Consider the following 20,904-nt stretch of genomic DNA (forward strand, 5'->3'; position numbering starts at 1 on the left):
CTAAGTCTTTTGTTGGCATCATAGCATTTTCTTAAGATTTTTTTTTTCTTTTTTCTTTTTAGAGCTGAGGGAGGATTAAGCCCAGAGCCTTATCCTTGGTTGAGCTAAGTCCCCAACCTCTTCCTAGCTAAGTTTTTAGAAGTGGCATCATTGGGCCAAGTGGAATATATGACATTTTCAAGGCTGATGAAGATGTTGATGCTGGCCTATGAGGAATGGAAAGAGGCTGAGTCCCCTCCCCTGAGCCCTTGTCACTCACGCATAGTGCTTTTTCAACATTTTATAGAAATATTTATTCAGTAAATAGTTTTAGTTAGCCCACTCCCATTTTCAAGTGTAACCCGGAAGGTGACATTTGAGCTGTTGGTCCACTGTGTTACCCTAACTACCCGCAGCGCTAATTGTAGTTCCTGAAAGCCTTGTTGACTGAGCCCGCTAACCATGTTACAAGTGGGGCCTGTGGAAGGACCTGGGGACAAGGCGCCTTGGCTTAATTTTTAAAGTCACAGTGGAATGTCTCTGCACTCTGAACTTACGATGAGAGCATCTGGGCTGCCGTTGTTCTGTGAGTTATCTCCTCAGACTTTTTTTTTTTTTTTTTTTTTTTTTAAAGAAAGTCACTTACAGATATAAAACGTTTGACCAGAAGAAAGCCTCAGGTTGTCAGAGTTACTTATACCCCGCTGTTCAGCTGGGCCTCTTTATTAAATCATCTCCTGGCAGTCCATTAGTTGTGGTGTTACGGCGATTGCATGGCCCACTAAGCTAATATACCTCCAGTCACTAACGGAAGGGTACCCTTAATAAGAATTTGAAGTCCATTTAGCGCTTTGCTGCTTGCTGACTACTGTGTTACTTCTTAGTGTGGCCGTGAGATTTCCTTGCCAGGTATTTCTGGCATTCATAGACATCCTTTCTGCATAGTATATTAGAGGTCGATGGAGATGAATGGCCTGGGGAAGCAAGCGTTTGGAAGAGCTTCCTTGTAATTCCAGCCACTGCCAGACACCATGTGCTCTCAAGCAAGTCCCTTGGACCCTAGGCCATTGCCCAGTTAGGGAAGGGGGAGACTTTCTCTACTCCATCCCTCGGCATTACTCTGTCCTTTGTGGATATAAATGACACCTTGAAGCTTGTTTTTAAACTCAGCTGTTATTTTTTTTTTAATATTTATTTATTATTATGCATACAGTGCTGAAAGGGGCATCAGATCACATTATAGATGGTTGTGAGCCACCATGTGGTTACTGGGAATTGAACTCATGACCTCTGGAAGAGCAATCAGTGCTCTTAACCGCTGAGCCATCTCTCCAGCCAGCCCCTCAGCTGTGATTTTTATAGGACACAAAAAGAATCACTCTTTTTCATCCTCTGTACAAATTAGAGAAGAGTCACATTATCAGTGTACTTTGTAAAGGCAAAAGTTCATTCAACTAACTTAGCAGTGTCCCATAGGTATTGAAAAGTATATTCAGTTAATCTTTATTTGGAAAAAAATAGGAAAAATTTAAATTTTAATACTGAGCTTATTTTTTTACTATCCACTGAGCAGAATCTAAGTCATAATGATCTGCTAATTATTGGCATGTCTAAACAAACAGTCCAGTGCTGTTTGGGGAAGTGATGTCATTGTCCCAAGACAACACCAAGCCTTTCTCGCCTATTTATTTTGGCAGCACTGACGAAGACTCAGGAAGAGCCGAGTCTCCTGGAAAGTTATTCTAGTGCATTGGGAAAGTGCTCGCATGCAGCTGTTAGGGCCTGCGTTCAGATCCACCACCAAGCTGGACATACAGTGTGCCTCTGCAGTCCTAGCGCTGCAGGAGACGCCCTGGAAGTGTACCAGCCTGTTGTAGTCAGTGTTGCAAGAGATCCCACCTCAAATAGGGTGGGAGGTTAGCACTGACATCTGAGGTCATGTTCTGACCTTTACATGTGTGCTATGGCTTGCAAAAGCCTGCACTCATTCATAGGAATGTGTACACACACACACACACACACACACACACACACACACTTTTTATCTATACAGTGTTTTGCCTACATGGACACTTGCATGCCAGAAGAGGGCACCAGATCTCATTGTAGATGGTTATGAGCCACCATGTGGTTGCTGGGAATTGAACTCGGGACTTTTGGAAGAGCAGCCGGTGCTCTTAACCATCTCTCCAGCCCCACACAGTTTTTGTTTTTTTTTTTAAGACTTTATTCTAATCACATTTTTATTTTTTGGTGTTTGAGCTTCCTGCATTCTAGGCAAGCCCTGTATCATTGAGTTCTGTCCCAGCCTACTGACCACTCTTTATTATTACTTTTTAAAATAATATTTATCACATTGCTTGCTCCCGCACACGCGTGTGTGACAAAGACACAGAGATAGATAGCACATGTGTGGATAGAGGACAACTTGCAGGAGTTGTGAGTCTTGGGGATGAAACTCAGGTCGTGGAGCTTGACGACAGGCACCGTCCCCACAGAGCCATCCTGCCAGCCAGTGCCCGTTCTTCCTGTAAGCACCAATGGTGTCTTTCACTTACAACTTTTTTGCATTGCATTCATCTCATTAAATCCTATCTCTTCCTGCAGTTGTACCCTACAAGCTATGTTTGTTTGTTTGTGATGAGGTGCAGGGGTTAAGGCACTATAAACTCAGTCAGTGAGCATGGACCCCATGAGCTGCAGTGCCGTTGGGGCGGGTGCAGGAAAGAAGGTGGCTTTTCTGGGGAGCCTTTTAGAAATGTTTCTTTTTGACCTGCTGAGGTATTTTTTGATTCCTATGTAGGAAAACAAATATTTGCATAGCTAACAGCAGCTGGGCCATAGGTCCTGTGACAGTTTGCATGATACCTGGCTTTATATATAACCATCTAACTTGATCGCGCTATAATTTTATGAAGCTGATGTTCTAACTGCAGCCAGTAAGTTGGTAACCCTGAAGGTGGAGTGGCCGGAGCAAATGTTGTGCTCCGACTGAGTTCCTTCCGCTTTGTAGGATGAACCTGGTGGTTAATTTTTCCTTTGGCCTTTTTGTTTGGTCCTCATGTGGCTGAGCAGTTCTCACTTGGTGAAGTTTGTCCTTTCAGCAGTGAGCTGCCCTAGCATTCGCATCAAAAACCAGCTCACAGCTGCAGGCAGCTTTTCCTCTAGATTTGCTGTTCTGTGCACCTCGGTCAGCAGCCCATCGGCTCCCCAGCTGCTCTCCTCCCTTGCTCAGGATGGCTTCTCGGTAAGTGTTGAAGTCAAGAGGAGACCAACTTTGTGCCTCTTTCTTTTTGCTCAAGAAAGTAATGCCTTGAAAAATAAGCACATAGGTAAATAAAGGTTATTTTAAAAATAAATTTTACTCCTTGAGTCAATTTGTATTAAAAACCCTGTAGATATTTTGAGATGAAGTGACTCTTTAGGGAATATGGAGAAATTTGACATGTTGATTAATATTGGAAGTTTAATAGCTGTTAAACTTTGTTTGTGTGTCGGAGTGTGTATGTGCGTGTTTGTGTCTGTGGGAAAACTCACGCAGGTCTGAGTGCGTGCATATGTGTACTTGTATATAGAGGGCTGAGGTCAGTCTTCGGTGTGGCTCCTCAGGATGGCTGTCTACCTTGGTTTTTGGGACAAGATCTTGAACTAGGACTTGAGGCTAGGCTGGCTGGCCAGTGTGGCCCTGCCTGCCGGGGTTCGACGAACGCTCGGGAGGAGAATCAGCCTGTATGAAGAAGAGAACACAATACACAAAGAAATGGGGGGCAAGTCTGGATTCTGATCAAACCCCGTTTATTGAAAATTTCACAAAGTTTTTATAGGCACGGGGGGGGGGTGGGAGGTGGGAGTGGGGGGGGGGCTGGGTATTTGCGTAAGCAACGGTTGCTATGGATACCTAACTCTGGAATGCTCCAGCAGGTGCCTACCTTTACAGCTGCTATAATCACAGAAGAGGGAGAAAATCCAGAGAGAAAGGGAAGTTGTAAAAGATCTGGTTAGTCAGGAAAAAGTTCCTGGAACTGCTGCTCGCAGGCAGCTGGCCTTTAATCTGATTTTACCAGTAGTCTTACTGGAAAAGCTAGTTTATAGCCAGAAAGGAGTAGCTCTTACTATGAGCTCCGGGGGTCTTAGGATGACCATCCCCCCCAGTAAACCACAGCAGGTGTCTAACTGCCTAACCACAATAGGGTCAGCTGGTTTCTGGTAAATGACAGACTGCTGGAGAAATAGGAGCCTAAAGGTGTAGGTTCTGACAAGATGGCTGAACACTGGCCATATGGCCTACTGTCCCCAACACCAGTGGACCCTGGGCATCCTTCCTCCTCCCCTCAGCACTAGGAGTCCATGTACGCACTGATTCTATGGGTTTTATTGACTGAGCCATTGTCTTGGACCACATTTCACTTAGGAAGTTATATTGTTCTCCTGTTGGTGTTTTGTAGGTTTTAGAATCCAAGTTTTGAACCTACCCTCTGTCTTTCTATTACTTAGAAGTAACATCTTTCTTAATTTCAATTTAAAGTTACTCCTTGTTGATATATAGAAGCATAATGTTTTGTATGTAGATTTTGCAGCTCTACTGCAGTGAAAGCTGCAGCGCCTTTGTCTTGTTGTTGAGGGGAGCTGGGGCATGGGGTTTATGAAGTCTTGGTTATTTCATTCTCTTGAGCCTGTGTGTCTTTATTTCTTTGTCTTGCATTATTTCACAGCTAGGACTTTCAGGCAGTCAAGGCAAGAATCAAACCAGATTAGAAAGGAGAATTTAAAGTTTATTATTGTAGGGGCTGGAGAGATGGCTTAGAGGTTAAGAGCACTGTCTGCTCTTCCAGAGGTCCTGAGTTCAATTCCCAGCAACCACATGGTGGCTCACAACCATCTATAATGTGATCTGCTGCCCTCTTCTGGCCTGCAGGGGTACAAGCAGGCAGAGCAATGTATACATAATAAATAAATAAATATTTTTTTTAAAAAAAGTTTATTATTGTATAAAAGAAATACAGGCAGGCTTATGGAGGAAACCACAGAATCCAAAAGTTAGACATACCAAGGCAGAAGATTGCAGGTCGGTGTTTACAGAAAACCGGGCAAGGTGTTTTGCCTTCGCCATGGCTCCTCACCACACTGGAGGATTCCATCTACATAACAGAGGACTGGTCAGTAATTATTTTAACCAGTTTTTAAAGGCAGTTTCAATTTCATTCATGAGTATCAGAGACATTTAAACCGCAAACCCCGGGAGGCGGAAGCAGGCAGATCACTGTGAGTTCGAGGCCAGCCTTGTCTACAAAGTGAGTCCAGGACAGCCAGGGCTATACAGAGAGACCCTGTCTCGAAAAACAAAACAAACAAAAAAGGCAACCCAAGTTAAGTTTCACATCTCTTTGCAAATTAAGCACAGTTTTTGTGGCCTCGCTGGCCTCTGCTGTTGGAACTTTTATTCTTGGTGTTGGAGGCCAGGCTGAGACAGAAACAGCAGGGAGAGTCTCTCATTGCAGGCCTGGTTCTGGAACACTCGGGTGTTCATCGTTGAGTTTAGTGATTAGCTGTTCACCACTCATGATCCCCTCACCAGACAGAGAAAATTCTCATGGATTCTAGTCTTCTGCACTGTGTGTTCACACATGCTCTTTTGTCTGTTTGTGGGCACACATATGTATGGTTGCACAGACATAGCGTGTGGGGTCAGAGGGATCATTGTATGTGCTGAGGCAGGGGCTCTCAGTGAGCCCAGAGAGGATTTATCTGGCCTAGCTAGCCAGCTTGCCCTGGTGGATCCTCTCTGCCTTCCGGTCAAGTACAGGAGCCACCTTCCCAGTCTCTAGTTTTCTGAGGTTTTGTTTTTGTTTTTCGAGACAGGGTTTCTCTGTTTTAGCCATGGCTGTCCAGTAACTCACTTGTAGACCAGACTGGCCTTGAACTCACAGAGATCCACCTGCCTCTGCCTCCCTGAGTGCTGGGATTAAAGGCGTGCACCCCACGTCAGGCTTATTTTATGTCTTTTTTTTTTCCCCTTGTTTTTTGGAGACAGGGTTTCTCTGTGTATCCTTGGCTGTCCTAGAATCGCTTTGTAGACCAGTCTGGCCTTGAACTCACAGCAATCCACCTACCTCTGCCTCCCAAGTGCTGGGATTAAAGGCGTGTGCCACCACCACCCAGCTAAACTATTTTGTTAGGTTTTCTTTCTTTTAAAAATGTATTTATTTATTATGTATACAATGCTCCGCCTGTATGTATACCTGCAGGCCAGAAGAGGGCATCGGATCACATGATAGATGGTTGTGAGCCACCATGTGGTTGCTGGGAATTGAACTCTGGACTTCTGGAAGAGTAGACGTGACTCTTAACTGCGGAGCTATCGCTCTAGCCCCCATTATTTTATGCCTTTCTAAAGATGCTTCAGATGGCTTTAATATCAGGCTAATGTTCTTATAAAAATGATTTTCCTTTATCTTGTATTTTCTGGATGAGTTTTCACAAAGTTAACCTTTCTTCTTTAAATGTTACAGTGGGGGCCGGTGAGGTGCGTCATCAGGTACAAGGTAACTGCTGCCAAGCCTGATGACCCACCTTCCCTCCCCAGAGTTCACAGGGGCAGAGGAGGAGCACAGATAACGTGCAGCTTGTCTTCTGAGTTCCACATTGCACAGTGGGGTATATGAACACATGCACACGCACACAAAACAGTCTTCTAATACTATATTAGAGCCAGTGCTGCGCACTGTGTCCCTTGTTCGTGAGAACCAGGTCACGTGTGCTGCTCAGGACCTGTAATGCCAACAATGAAGAAGCTCCTCCTGAAAATAACCTCAAGTGCACGTGCCAGGAAAGAGAGAAATTGGGTACCGCAAATGTGATTTCTAACACATACCGTGAGTCTGAAACTCTGGAAGAGCTGGCCAGCTTCTGACCAGTGGCTGGGTGGACGAGCCCTGATGTTAGTAGCTTCGGTGGCACTGTGTTTGAGGAAAAGGGCCTTTGATTGCATGGCCTGTGGAGGTCCGTGGCAGCCCTGTGACACTACGGTAAGTTATTTCCCCGAAGATGGTTGGAAAGCTATTTTATTGCTAATGAAAAGCTGATGAGAGAGAGCTGTTGCTGGGCCATTGATCCACCGCCCTCTTAAGAAGCTCTGAATCCCTAGCCCTAATGGACGGAAAGGAGCAGAGATAACAGCGTTGAGTAGCTGCAGTCTAAAACGTGCAAGAAACACTGGCTTGCTCTGACATAGGTTGTCACTTCCGTTTTGTGGATGCCCTTCTACACAGAGTGCCAGGGGAGTTCTTGGCCAGATTCTCTCCTGGTGTGCTGAGAGCTCCATCCATGGTTGGCATTGAACAGAGCCTCCATTAATTGATCAAAGAGATGGTTGTTGTGTGCCACTGGGCAGTATTGAAATGCACTCCCCCCCTGCAGGAAAGCGTGCTTGTTAATTGCCAGGTTTTTTGTTTTGTTTTGTCTTTTTTAACTCTTTGAAGTCATTGACTCTGGTTTAGGCTATTGTCCTTAACGGTGACCCTACAGGGGATTGACTTTTGTAGCCCAATGCCCTGATCTTAGAGTCAGGCTCAAACATTTTGTGCCAGACAAATGAAGACTATTTCGTTTGTTCTTTTTCGGAGAAGATCAGAAACTGATAAGATGGAGAAAAATCAAACTTGAGGAATATCAGGAAATTGGTGTTATCAAAAGATGTGTCAAGTACTAGGTAACATTCTAGCTGATTTCTGGTTAGCTTCATCAGGGTGGAATGAGCAAAGCGAATTTCATGTGTTTGGGTGGAAGGCTTCCTAGTCTGGTTCATAGCCTCGGTTTGTCCCTCAGTAGTGATGGTACAGTGAAGATAGCTAGGTAGTCGTTCCCCCGTGATACCGTCTTCTGTCCATTCAGCCCTTAGCCAGACGTTAACTGAGCACCTGACATAGACACACTGTTATGCTGTTTGCCCAAAGGTTGATGAGCGAGCTTCTAAGATTCTAATTATAATTGCTTAATAGCTAACATTTATTTCATATTTTCCCCCTTACTAAATATATAGGCAATTCAGAGGCCTTAAAAAAATCAAGGAGCAGCACAGAGGAGAAAATGTTTATAATCCCACTATCCCACAGGACCACAACCACTTTAATATATTGGCCTCTGCATATTTATTTACTATTTTATGATTTAAGGGTAAAAGCTTTTGTCGGTGGATATCTCTTTAAATCAGGCATGAACTAGCTAGTGTGGCCATTACCTAGAGGCAGCAGAATGGCTGGAGCGGCTTCCCTTCTGGCTTCCGGCCATCCTCATGACCTTGGGAGAGACCTCTTTCCTCTCTGGAGTTTTATCTCTTGCTTGTAAAGGGCTTACAAGTGAACCTTAGGATTCTGCCCACTAGAATATTCTGATTTCATTGAATCTGAGATTTCAGCAGGAAGTCACATGCATCTCCATGATAAAGGACGTTTGTAAGTCTTCCTGGAGGCTCTAGTGAAATGTTATTATTGTGGGCCAGGTTCACTTAAAGTAACTGTTTCTCCCAGAACTGGAACCACTGCCTGAATTGACTATTTGAGTTGATAAATACTTTGAGGAAAATGTAAAGAGGATCCTTTAAAGCTGCCTAGAAAGGACTGCAGGATCTGCAGGGTCCTCGGTGCCTAGTATTTTATGAGAAACGCATGCCAAGGAGTGAAGCGCCAGAGCTGTTATTTGATTCTTTTTGCACCTCGAGAAAATTGATTTTGCCCTGTGTCTCTGGCTCTGTGCATATCGTGAGCATGGATTGGTATGCAAGGGCCGTTGCATATTAGGCACCCGAGCTCTAAAAGTGTTAAAAGGTACCTGGTTTGGCTTAGAGGGGTCAGTTTGCACATTAAACGATTATTTTTTTGTGAACAGTTAATATGTCTTTTTACTTTTTACCATTTTTGCATTAGGGCTTTTTCTTTTTATGCACTTTAACAGTTATTTAAGAGTCCCTGTGTGCTTAGAAAGGAATCTGAATATATGTGCCTTACAAAAAAGAAAAAGCCTGGTACAAACAATGTGGACTGTTCCATCAATACCATCAAAGGACGAGGAGCTGTAGTTAGAGCGATATGTAAAAATACAGCTTGTGAAAGATTTCCTTTATTAACTGTCATCATCCACAGAATATATGTTCAAATAAACGTTGTGTAATAACTAAATTTGAGATTAATAGGCCCCTTAAGAAACAGCGAAGTCATTCAGAGTAGTCAGTGAAAAATAGGCTGCAAGCCTGTGCCATGCACACAGTGTCCCGCTTGCGAGCTCTCGCTGGTGTCATTGCCATTTGTCACTGTCGGCCGACTCTGCTCTCATTAAAACGCACCAGCACAAAAGCAACTTAATTTTCTTAAGAGAAGAGGACACCTGATTCAATTTAGTGCCCAGAAACAGGAACTTGCATATTTTTTCCCATGCCTGCATTGAGTGGAATAGTTACAAGCAATAACAGTAACACTGTTCACCTCAAGATAAAGGATATAAAAAAAAAATTTTTTTTTTTTTTATTTCCCCAACCATGGTATTAAGAAATGGACCCGCAGAAATTAGAAAGATTTACAGTTTACTCCTGGAATAGCAACTGGATAACAAACATTTCCTCTCAAGTAGGATATGTGTCAACATTTATAAAATACGCAACTGTGCTAATTCCAGCGGTGGTTTTTAGACTAAGAATTTAAAATATTTCAAACTGAGCCTTTCTTTAAATTTGTTGAATGCTTTGTAACCATGCTAGCTTTTTCTTTTTCATGTGTGCTATTTGTGTAAAAAGCTGTTCCATTGCTAAGGGTGTAAAGGTAGGTTTATACTGTGCATTCCTCTCCCCCTCCAGATGATGGCAGGGTGCAAGGAAAGGTCTTTTTAAAAAAGAGTTAAGGAGGAAACTACTTGGTCTTAGCTTATGGGTCATTTGTGTAGGATGCGTGTCTAGATGGGCAGGCAACATTACCTCATTCTGTTTAAGAGTAATTTTTACATTCTAATTGGCTTTTCTAGAGAGTGGCATTTGGGATAAATTACCATATAGTTTTAGGAAGCCAAATGTCTAAATATCATAAATTATCAGCAAAGTCTGTTGGGCTGATTTTTTTTTTTTTTAAGATGTATTTATCTGATTATGTATACAGTCTGTCTGCATGTATGCCTGCAGGCCAGAAGAAGGCATCAGATCACATTATAGATGGATATGAGCCACCATGTGGGTGCTGGGGATTGGGACCTCTTGGAAGAGCAGTCAGTGCTCTTAACCTCTGAGCCATCTCTCCAGCACTTGGCTGATTGTTAAAGTATGGGAATTTTGTTTCTTATTTTGGTCTTTAAAAACGTGTGTGTGTGTGTGTGTGTGTAAGTGTGCCTCTTAAGTGTGAGAGGACAACCTGTGAGGGCTGGGAGTTGGCTCTTTCCTTTTACACTGTGGTTTCCAGGGAGCAGACTCAGGTTGTCAGGCTTGGCAGCAAGGACATTTGCTTGCTGAGCTATCTCATCAGCTGCCCATCTTTGACCTTTTGTCTCTGCATTCCTTCTGACCCTCATAGACCAGCAAGGTTAAATTATTGACAAGGAAGACCTGACTTTTGGAGCTGAGCAGAGGCATGGGGTGGAAGGGCTCCTAGCAGGTTTTACTGATCTACTCTTGGGTCACGGGACTGACTGTAAGGCATAGAAAGTTCTAGAGACATTGGAGAAGGAAGAGCATTACCATTACAGGAAGTCTAAGATCAGGCTTTGGAGATCCAGGGATCCTAGGTAGTGAGAGGTAGGTACCCATATTTGTGGTAATGCTTGGCATCTCTGAGAAAATACCATCCAGAGCTTTTTTGTAACTTCCTCAGACCTTCTGTGATGTGGCTAAGCTTTCTGTTTTCTTTGTCATTAATTTCACTCATTTTTTGGGGAAAAAAAAACAACAGAATTTTTTTACCATCTGAGAGGAGCAGAATCATGGCCCCCTGAGAGTCTGTCAGATCAGCCACTACCTACAGTGGGGAGTGGCAGGTGGCCAAACACTGGTCACACACTGCTCGTTCTTGCTTTAGGATGTAATAGCCACAGACATCATGCAGAGGGAAGCGTTGGGCTCAGCAGGCCTAGATACCAGCACAAGCTGTCCTCCCTCTTTTACAGACTGTAGCCGCCATCTTCCCCTTCCTGGTGTCTTTACCCCTCAGTAAGGAGCAGCTTTGGCCAGCGACCAGAGACGTGCATCTGCTCTGCTCTTGGAAATATACTGGGGGGTCTGGAATTAGCACCTCTGGGTCCAGAGTGTCTCAAGTCCTGCTTGTCTGTCTGCTGGTTACATCTGGTCACAGGGTGTCAGATGGCAGCCTCTCACATGGCATTGAGATAACCCTACATATCACAGAACTGAAGTATTTGTTCATGCTCCCACCCTTGCTGTGCTGTGGCCTGTTCTAAGCAGCCTCCCATCTTCGTTACTTCTGGACAAAAAGCAAGGATGAGTCTCTGGTTTAACATGCCTTCACCACCCCAGCCACTTGGGTCTAAAGGACACACCATAATGTCTCTAAGCTCTCACAACGTGGAGCCTCTACTCTCATGTAGCCGAGTGTGGACTGTGGTCCAGCAGTCAAGAGCCAGAGTGGCAGTGATGCTCACTTAGATTCTGTGCAACTTTTATGACTTCCATTGTTGGTTTGCCTGTAAATGTCTCTCCCAGCCCCGACTAGAGAAGAGGGAGAGCCGATAAGCCTTCTCCGTAGAAGGCAGAGAGCGAGGCAAACAGCACTGCTGGGACTTTTCATTGCTTCTTCTTCACTTTCGTTTCTAGTCTCCATCTCAACTGCACAGAGGAAGGGCACTCTGGTCCAGCTTGGGCATCTTTTTCTAGGTGCTGAGGTTGTGTTTGGTGTCTGACTTGCGGATACACTCCTCCTATGCTCTTTAGTGCAGCCATAAGCATCCTTTTAACATCATAGAAACATTTCTTCATACTGTAATCAGGAGTCAAGGTCTTTAGCAGCCAAAGCCAAGAGCTTCACAAACTATAACTTGTAATAAATCCTTCTTATTCTCTGTGAGTGCAGATTTTTGTTTCTTATTAGCAGATGTCTAAGGGGAGGCCAGGGAGGACTACTATGGAGACAAACCTTGAGGTAATGCCATGAAGACTCGGCAGGCCTAGCAGCGTTCAAATTATAAAGGGACCAGGCATGTTTATGTAAGTCCTAGCACGAAACCTGGTCAGTGCTGTGCACTCCTGGGATTTGTGAGTTTCAGGCTTCGGGGTGGAAATGACTTCGAAACACTCCGTCCTGATTGTCTTCAGGTTTTAAGGAAGTTTATTTTAAATGATTATAGATGGGTTATGAAGAAAGTGAACTTTTCCAAGTAACTTCATAAAGGCATGTTACGTAATACATAATGAATTATCAGTAAACTACTCTCTGAGATATTACTGAAAGTGATATATTAGCTACAAGTGCGATGTGATGGAAGCCAGTCACCCAGTGCATGTTTCTCCAGTTGTCCTCAAGCTGGCTGCCCACCGAATGCAATTGCTTTAGTTCCGCACTCTGCAGATAGAATTGGAGTTAGGTCACTAGTGAGGGTATTGTGTAGGACACTCTGCTAACATTCCTTTTGTCATTTTTAATTTTTGTTTTTGTTTGTTTGTTTTTTACATTTATAGACGGTATTATGTGACTCAGGCACTAACTACTCTAGGCAGTCTGGGTGCAATGCTGATGGATAAACCAGATGCCTGTTGTAATGCAACATCGTAGAGGGGCCTGGGCTTTGGAATTGTTCTATCAACTCCATTGGCTAGCTTTGTGTCACTGAGAGAAGCAGCTTAATAAGCAAGATTGATTTTTGACTCGTGGTTTTAGACAGTCCCAGTAGCCTGCCCTTGTCTTTTGAGCCTGTGGTAGCATCATGACCAGAACAGGTGGCAGAGGAGGCCTCTCTATCTGAAACAGAAAAGGGGGCCAGGAAGGGGCCAAGGGCCCAGTAAATATTGTAGCTTTATACCCCCAGTGATCTAACTTCCTGGCAGGGTGCTCCACTTCCTAAGGGCACCCATCCTCAGCTGGAGACCGAGCCTTAGCTTGTAGGCCGCAGGAGAACCTCCAGATTCCAGCCTCAACAGTAAACAACACCGTGCTGTGGAATCCAGAACCCTCCCTTCAGAGCCAACGACCTGTGCCGCTTATAGCTCATCTCCATTCATGAATCTTGTATTTTCTTTAAAGATTTTTTTTTAAATGTAAGTACAGTAGTACTTAGCTGGGCTTGGTGGTGCACACCTTTAATCCACAGAGACAGGCGAATCTCTGTGAGTTCAAGGCCAGCCTAACTACTAATTGAGTCTAGGAGAGCCAGGACTGTTACACTGAGAAAAACTCTGTTTGGAAAAAAACAAACTTATAAGTAAATATTAAATGCTTAGTCAGGCATGATGGCACATGCCTTTAGTCCCAGCACTCAGAAAGGCCAAGGCCAGCCTGGTCTACAAAGTGAGTCTAGGACAGCCAGGGCTATTACACAGAGAAACCCTGTCTTGAAAAAAAGCCCAAAAAACAAAACAAAACAAAACAAAACCCAACAAAACACACACACCACACACACACACACACACACACACACACACACACACACACACACACACACACACCAATGGCATGCATTGCTGTTGTTCACCTTGGAGCGTTCCAGCTTCAAGGGCTCCGTGTCTTCAGTTGCCAGGCAGAGTAGGAACTAGAGTCCTAACTTTATTTTAAAGCCAATTATTACATTTTGGCACAAGGAGACTTAAATGAACAAGAAATGGCTAACCATTTCCTGGACCCCCAGTCCTGTCTGAATATAGAAAGACAATGTGGTAAAAAAGAAATTAAAGCTGAACAGGCTTTTGCTTGGTGGCTTGACATTTCAGATCCCGTCGCCTGGATCTGCCAATGCCTGGATTCTGCCAGACGTAGACTAGCTTAGTACGTGGACTTTGGGATTTCAAAGCATCTTATTTATGTATGTCATTCTGTGAATGTTTTCAGTTCGTGCACAGGGAGAGCTTGATTGTGTTCCTTTCTAGGAGACCTTTGCCTGCAGGGGGCCAGGAGGCATGTGAGCAGAGCCCAATGGAGTCTGACAAGTGCCATGCGGAGATAAGCTTAGAGTGTCCTAAGCTTGGGTTTGTTCAGGCCACCGTGAGTGGAGTGCATATATGCTAGGGTGTGTACGGGGTGCCGGCTCGCCGAAAACTTGGAAGGGTGGCCCTCAAGCTGGTTTGTTAAGATAACTCTTGAGTCGCGTAAGTCCCACCCACCCCCTTGCCCTTGCGTGGGGGAATGAATCATTTTAGGCCAGAGAGCAAAGATGCAAGAAATAGCATTGATATGAATTTGGGGAAACCGGGAGTAGCATCATGGAGCAGGGACGGAGACGGGGAGAGCTCTGTTTACGGAAGGCTGTGGAGACAGTGTAGGAAGGGGCAGAAGACACTCGTGCTGTAAAAGATGGTCTTCATTATTGTCAGTCTCTGAAACTCTTGAAATAAATCCCAGTCCCCTCCTGTGCTGCTGCTGTGCTGTTAAGCTGGTTCCGGCAGGTGCAGTGTCTTGTTTCCTCTGATCTTCAGAGCACCCAGAACCCTGAAGCAGCTCTCTCACAAAAGCTGTCAGTTTACTTCCTGGGAGCATGGGGTAACAACATTCAGATCCATCCCCACAATCGGAAGAGAGTCAAGGAGGTACCTAAGAAATCTTGTCCTGGCCCCTCTGTTGTCTCAGCCAGCCCACATGGAGCAGTACCAGAGAGACTGGCCCGGGAGGGTGCCATGTCAGGAGTAGCCAGTAGTGTGCCAGGAATGAATGTTAGGAGCTGATATGGATGCAAACACACAAGGGTTTTTTATCTTCAGCTTAAGTGGGGCCCACACTATTACCAGCACAGCGGGTCATGTGTGAGCCCCGAGTACAAATAAGAAAGCACTTTTATAGATTGTAGTAAGCGAGAGATCAATAGCCTGGCAAGCACCCTATTGGTTATCCTTTGAACTAATTGGTATCCGGCCGGTATCAAACCACAGACAATTAACTTCTAAGGAATAACTTTTTGGGAGACCTAGGGGAATGTCCAGAATTTTAACACTTTCCCAGTTTCCAGCTGAGTGGTTATTCTGTAGTTCCATGCCAAGTATATCTTTATGGGGTTTTCTAAATCCAGAGTTCAAGAGTAGGTCACCCAAATACAGAAATGAAAGTTTTAAGCAAAAAGTCTATCAGTAGTACTTTCTCGGCTCCGACTTCTGAATTTTCTTGAAATAACTCCACATTTCTGTAAGTGCTAGGCAGACTCACTTGCTATCTATCCTGCATAAGGTTGGTAAAGAGATCTGAAAACGATTTGGAAGGAAAAAGCTAAATTTATCTGAAGCACAAAATGGGGTCTACGTGTGCAAACTGTTGGGAAGTCCATGCGTGCAGGACGGAAGCCGCGTTCCCCGTTGTCCTACACAGCCCAGTCTTGTCTCCTTTTGTTTTTTTCTATGTGTGGGCCTTTCCTGGAATTGTCCATAGTGGGATTCTAGGAAGATGCTTAAAATAAGTTGCTACAGTGTACAGTTGTCATCTGTGATATTTTACAGAATCTTTTTATTCTTCCTCATCTCTCCCAGTACAACACGGAACGCCATATGCCACTGTCCCTGTCAGGAAGCAAAGGTTTCCCTGGTCTGTGCTTGTTGCCTGTGTTCATGCCACAGAGGAGCTGGGGTCCAGTGCCATCTTTTATTGATAGGACCGGCAAAGGAGAAATCTAATGAAATTATCAAAGCTTTGAATTAATTATGAAGTGGCATAAGAGAGCCAAGCTCTCTGGAGCCAGCGGTCTCATTATCCATTCACTCTCATTGCACCCTCTTCTGGAGCAGAAAGCATTTCAGCTACAGCTTAGCCGAGCTTTGGACTTGAGTCAAACTTCCTAAACTGACACCCTCTTTTTCTACATTGCGGCTGGGGATGTCCTTAACGATTAGCTGACACTGCTCAGGACTGGCGGGCATGTGAATAGGTTTTCTCTGCCCCTCTTGCCTTTTGTGTAGTTTTGGTTTTCTCTCCTTCCTTCCTTCCTTCCTTCCTTCCTTCCTTCCTTCCTTCCTTCCTTCCTTCCTTCCTCTCATTTTCTTTCCTCAAATCAGGTATATAAGGGTTTCCCCATTTTGAGTAGTGTGACAAGCCAGCATGGAACACAGGGACTGACTTAGTGTATAGCCTCCTTCATGTACTCAAGGATGCTTTGGTAAGCTGAATCAATTGCTTCTTCTTTAATTTGGGGTACCAATTGCACGTTTCCTTGCTTGTTTCTAATCTAGAAATGATCAGCATGACAATAGTTCTGGACTCAACAGCCCTGTCCTTGGTGCTAATGTGTGGGACAACAGCTGTCACCCCGTGGTGACAGTCCACAGGAGGGAGCAGTAACGTTTTGCCTTACTGCTCTCCCAGCTTAGCAATACGCATCGTTACTTATAAGTCAACCACTGGTTTTCATAGTTCTAGCAGCAAAATCAGTAACAACCAGGCTCTGACTTACTATCGGGATGGATCTTTTGGACCGTCATCTGTTTTGAAGCATCTCCTGGCGAGCCTTTTCCTGCCTGCTTCTGAGACCCGTTATTGATGAATTCCTGAGCTGCAGCCATCTATCTTAGTAAACTGTAGGCCACTGGCGATTTTTGAACGCAGTGGCTAACTTTACTTTACAGGGTCAGTGTCTGAGGTTTGGAACAGTGGGGAAGGGAGAGTGTGGAGTCTTTGCTCGTCCTGTTCCTGTTTACTTTTGGTGAGTTTGTCTCCCTTTTCTTTTCTCTGCAGGCAGCTGCGATATTTAATTCAGCATTTGGAAGTTTTTTGGTGAGTACACACGGTTTAACGCTGCGTGTTTCAATTTTTATGAAGGTACTGTTTTGCACAAATGATATAGGAAGAGCTGGATTTCTTTTCATCGTGGTTAAATATCACAGTTTTGGGATCTTTGCGTGTGCCTTTAATTATACCCCAAGGAAAATCAGTAAGCGAAAACAGAGACTGTTCTCTTATAGTATATTTTAGAGGCTTGGGGTTAATAGTCTGTTAATGGATTCCAGGAATCAATTAAAATGCTGTGTGTCTCCTTATAGAGGTTATGCCAATCTATTGATCACTTAATGAGCTCTTTTACATGCTTATTATTTTGTGTCATGGGACAGGGGGTTTTGAAAAGGAAACATGGTCCAGCTGGGTCAGAAAGGGGATGCTGACTTACGGTTGAGACATCAGTTGCTCTCTACGTTTCCCTGTCAGAGAAGCTACTTAGGATCTTGGATATATCTGAGAAATCTTTGTGGAACAACAAAAACAACAAACCCGACATGAGGATATAATTCATGTATAAGTAGCAAGGAAACAAATCTATTTTTTTTTTTTTAGAGATTGAAATATGAAGTATAATGAAGCGATTGAAAAGTTCCTCCACTTGTGCAAGCAGAACTACTGTAATCACCAGGCTGTTGTTTTACCTTTTAGATAATTAATTTAAAAATAGATTATCACCGTATTTGATTAGTCTTATGAAAGAATGGAGATAGAAACAGTTTATTATTTAGGAATACTGCTTTTAACTTCAAATTTGCTAAATCCATGAAAATAAATTGGAATATCTGTCTTTGGTGCAGAACTCATTTACAGACTTACAAATGCCTGGGAATAAAACTAGTGGGATGCAAACTGGCTTATGAGTCTAGGGAAAATACCAGCTGTGTGTGCTTAGTAGATTCTGTATGTCACTTGTTTCTATATTGTATGCGTTAAATGGTAGTTGAAGCTTTCAAACACATTGTTAATCTAGTATCAGTTCCACAAATGCTCCCTAGCTTTACAAGTCTGCCTTCTAGATGGTGCTGACTCTGTGACATACATTGCTGAAGTATGCACCACTCTTACAGTTATTGGGTTTTGGGTTTTGTTATTGTTTGTTTTTTTGATACCATATTTTTCTTTGGCTTGAAGTAAAGTAATAAAGTCTACTTGAAAGTAACCTTTTGGCCAGGCATGACAGCTATGTCTATAAGCCTAGCCTTTGGGAAGCTGAGGCACTAGGCCTGTCACAAGTTTAAGGCCATCTTCAGCTACATAACAAGATCTTGTTATTGTTACACACACACACACACACACACACACACACACACACGACACACACACGGAGGGAAGGAAGGAGAGGGGGGCGGAGAGAGAGAACACACTCATTTAAAAGACTACCTAGCTTAGACTTAGTAATAGCTCATTAGTTCAGGCATTGTTCTCCACGTTGTACAGCTGCTTAACAGAATAAAATGTGTGAAATCCAAATTTTCTGGAAGCCTGTTTTGGTGTGGTTTGAAGTCATACACATCCACTATGAAGCATGGCTCCCTAACTTACTCATGAAGATGCCCGTGGTAACTCAGAAAACGCAATGAGGTAACTGTGTAAGTGGCTGCAGAAAGCCCACTGTCCACTCACTGGACAGAATGCTCCGCACAGGTAGCTTGAGCTCTACACCTGCCACTAGCGCTCCTTGGCGATTTTCTTTCAGTCCCAGATGCTTAGGTCCCAAAAGGAGAGCTCGCACCAAGTGCTTCTCTGCGTTCCTGCAGCTCCTTCACTTCTAAGTTGTGTGCTTCACTCTTCGTCCTCCGTCCTTCCGTCCTTCCTGTCTTCGCTTTTTCCTTTTTCTTTTTAAACCTTAATGGATCAAAAGTGTTTATGGAAGTCTGGACACACACACACACACACACACACACACAGTTTTCAAGTAGCTCTGGTGAGTACAAAGAAATATGAGGTCGCTCCAATAGCCTGTGGATGGGACACATTCAAAAAGAAAACAGTGTCAAAGGTAAGATTCTCAAGAAACGATGTTCCTGTGGCTGTGTGGCGGTCGGCTGGGTGGCACAGGCAGCGTGCACTCTGTGCAGCGGTCCGACTGAGGCATCTCTCCAAGCTGGGTCTTGAACTACAGGTGAGACTGAGCAGTAGAAGATTAAGTGGCAGCGTGTCCTTTCTTATTTTACGTTTCCTTCCTTCCTTTTCTTTGCCCGCGGGGTTGTGAGTGAAAACTGTGCCTGTGCATGTGCTGCCCAGTGTAATAACAGATAATCTTGTTTTTCTTCCTTTTTTTTTTTTTTTTAACATAATTACAATAAACTCTGGTTGATAAAGTGCATGTAGGCCTCGTCCCAATATGATGTGATGACTTGATCTCTCAGGGGACAGGACTCATGTCTTTCTGCTGTCCTCTCTGTAGCACGTGGCTTCCTTACCCAGTGTTGGCTCATGAGCCAGGACAGCTGCTGGAGCTGCCACCCGTCCTTTCTCTCTCTCTCTCACACACACACACACACACACGCACACGCACACACACGGCCCCCCATTCTTTCTCACACACACACACACACACGCACACACACGGCCCCCCATTCTCTCTCACACACACGCACACACACACGCACACACACACGCACACACACGCACACACACGGCCCCCCATTCTCTCACACACACACATGCATGCACACCGCCCCCCTTCTCTCACACGCACACGCACGCACGCACACACGCACACACACAGCGATGTTGACTCTGTTTCTTAGCAATTAAACTTTATTATGCAACCCAACTAGCTTATAAAAGAAGGAAAAAGGTTAAAGGGACGAAAGAGTGAACCTTCCGGTAGCCGTTCCACGGGACGGATCCTTAGGTGTCTCTCTGGCCGGCGTGCTGATCCAGCTTGTCCGCTGCTCCTGCACGCTCTCCCCACTCCCGACTTTGTTATTCTCTCTTCCCTAACTCCTTCAGTCACGTGGGAAGGACCGGCTCCTTCTCCCGGTGAGGGTCCATTAGAAAGACAATAGTCCAGGTGGGGTTCCCAGGTCTCCTTCCTGAATTCCAGACCCAGGATGGCTCCACTCAGTCTGTCACAAGGTATTCATGGGGTGCCCCAAGGGTAAAGCCCGCCAAGACTGCTCCCACCTGTGACAAAGCTTACTCCTTCCCACACGGCCCCCCATTCTCTCTCACACACACACACATGCATGCACACCGCCCCCCTTCTCTCACCCGCACACGCACACACGCACGCACACACGCACGCACAGTAGCATTCCTGAACTACCAACAGCATCCTTCTACTAATATCTTCTTGCAGAAATAGCCACACAGTCACACCTCATCAGCGAAATGTAGCAGTTTACCACGGTTTCTGTCACTAACGACGAGAATTGTACAAGGCAAGAGCCAGCTTGTACTTTCTGCCATGAGGAATATGCAAAAGTATACAGAGGTTTGAAGAACGAACTTATAGTGGAGTGATGTGAGAAACTGGTCCTTGCGTTGGTGTTAGGAGGAAGACTCCTTCTGCAGAGGGGAACCTCTGAATCATGAGTCAGTCATAAGAAATGGTGGTGTTCTTATTATCATTATCATCACTATTATTATTTTGGTTTTTTGAGGCAGGGTTTCTCTGTATAGCCTGGGTGTCCGAGAACTTGCTCTGTAGACCAGGCTGGCCTTGAACTAACAGAGATCTCCCTTAGGCATGAGCCACCACTGCCCGGCCGGGAATTTTCTTTTATGACAGAATGTTGTGCTTCTAGGTAGCAGCCCACCCCACTGGAAGCAAGATGGGGTTGGCTTCGCTCTTGACTGAATGTTGCCTGAACCAGGTGCCTCCCTGTCTATAATGTGGGCATGTTGCACCATCTGTCTGTAGGACCATGTTGATGGAAAGGATGACTTGGAGAAAACGCTTGTGTGACGTAGTAGGAACAGCTCTGAGTGAAAAGTCACACCTGGGTGCTAGGCCGGCCTCTGATTATAGATGTTTTTGGGTGTGAGTATTGACCTCCCCCAAATGAGGAAATTATCTCTGCCAGGTGTT

At 44.6% G+C, this 20,904-nt stretch overlaps 1 protein-coding gene across 2 annotated transcripts in view; it reads left to right on the forward strand.

The window, feature by feature from the left end:
- The window catches only part of Slc10a7 (solute carrier family 10 member 7), a 230,874-nt gene that overhangs the window by 59,886 nt on the left and 150,084 nt on the right, over positions 1-20,904 (forward strand). Inside the window, exon 5 of one of the 2 annotated variants that reach the window (XM_051169286.1) lies at positions 16,824-16,862. The exons of the other annotated variant lie outside the window; for it this stretch is intronic. Within the exon in view, the coding sequence (XP_051025243.1) occupies positions 16,824-16,862 (39 nt within the window). The remainder of the gene's footprint in view (positions 1-16,823; positions 16,863-20,904) is intronic. 2 annotated transcript variants of the gene reach the window in all.

This window comes from Acomys russatus, chromosome 26 (genome assembly GCF_903995435.1).
Source record: "Acomys russatus chromosome 26, mAcoRus1.1, whole genome shotgun sequence".
Lineage (NCBI taxonomy): Eukaryota > Metazoa > Chordata > Mammalia > Rodentia > Muridae > Acomys > Acomys russatus.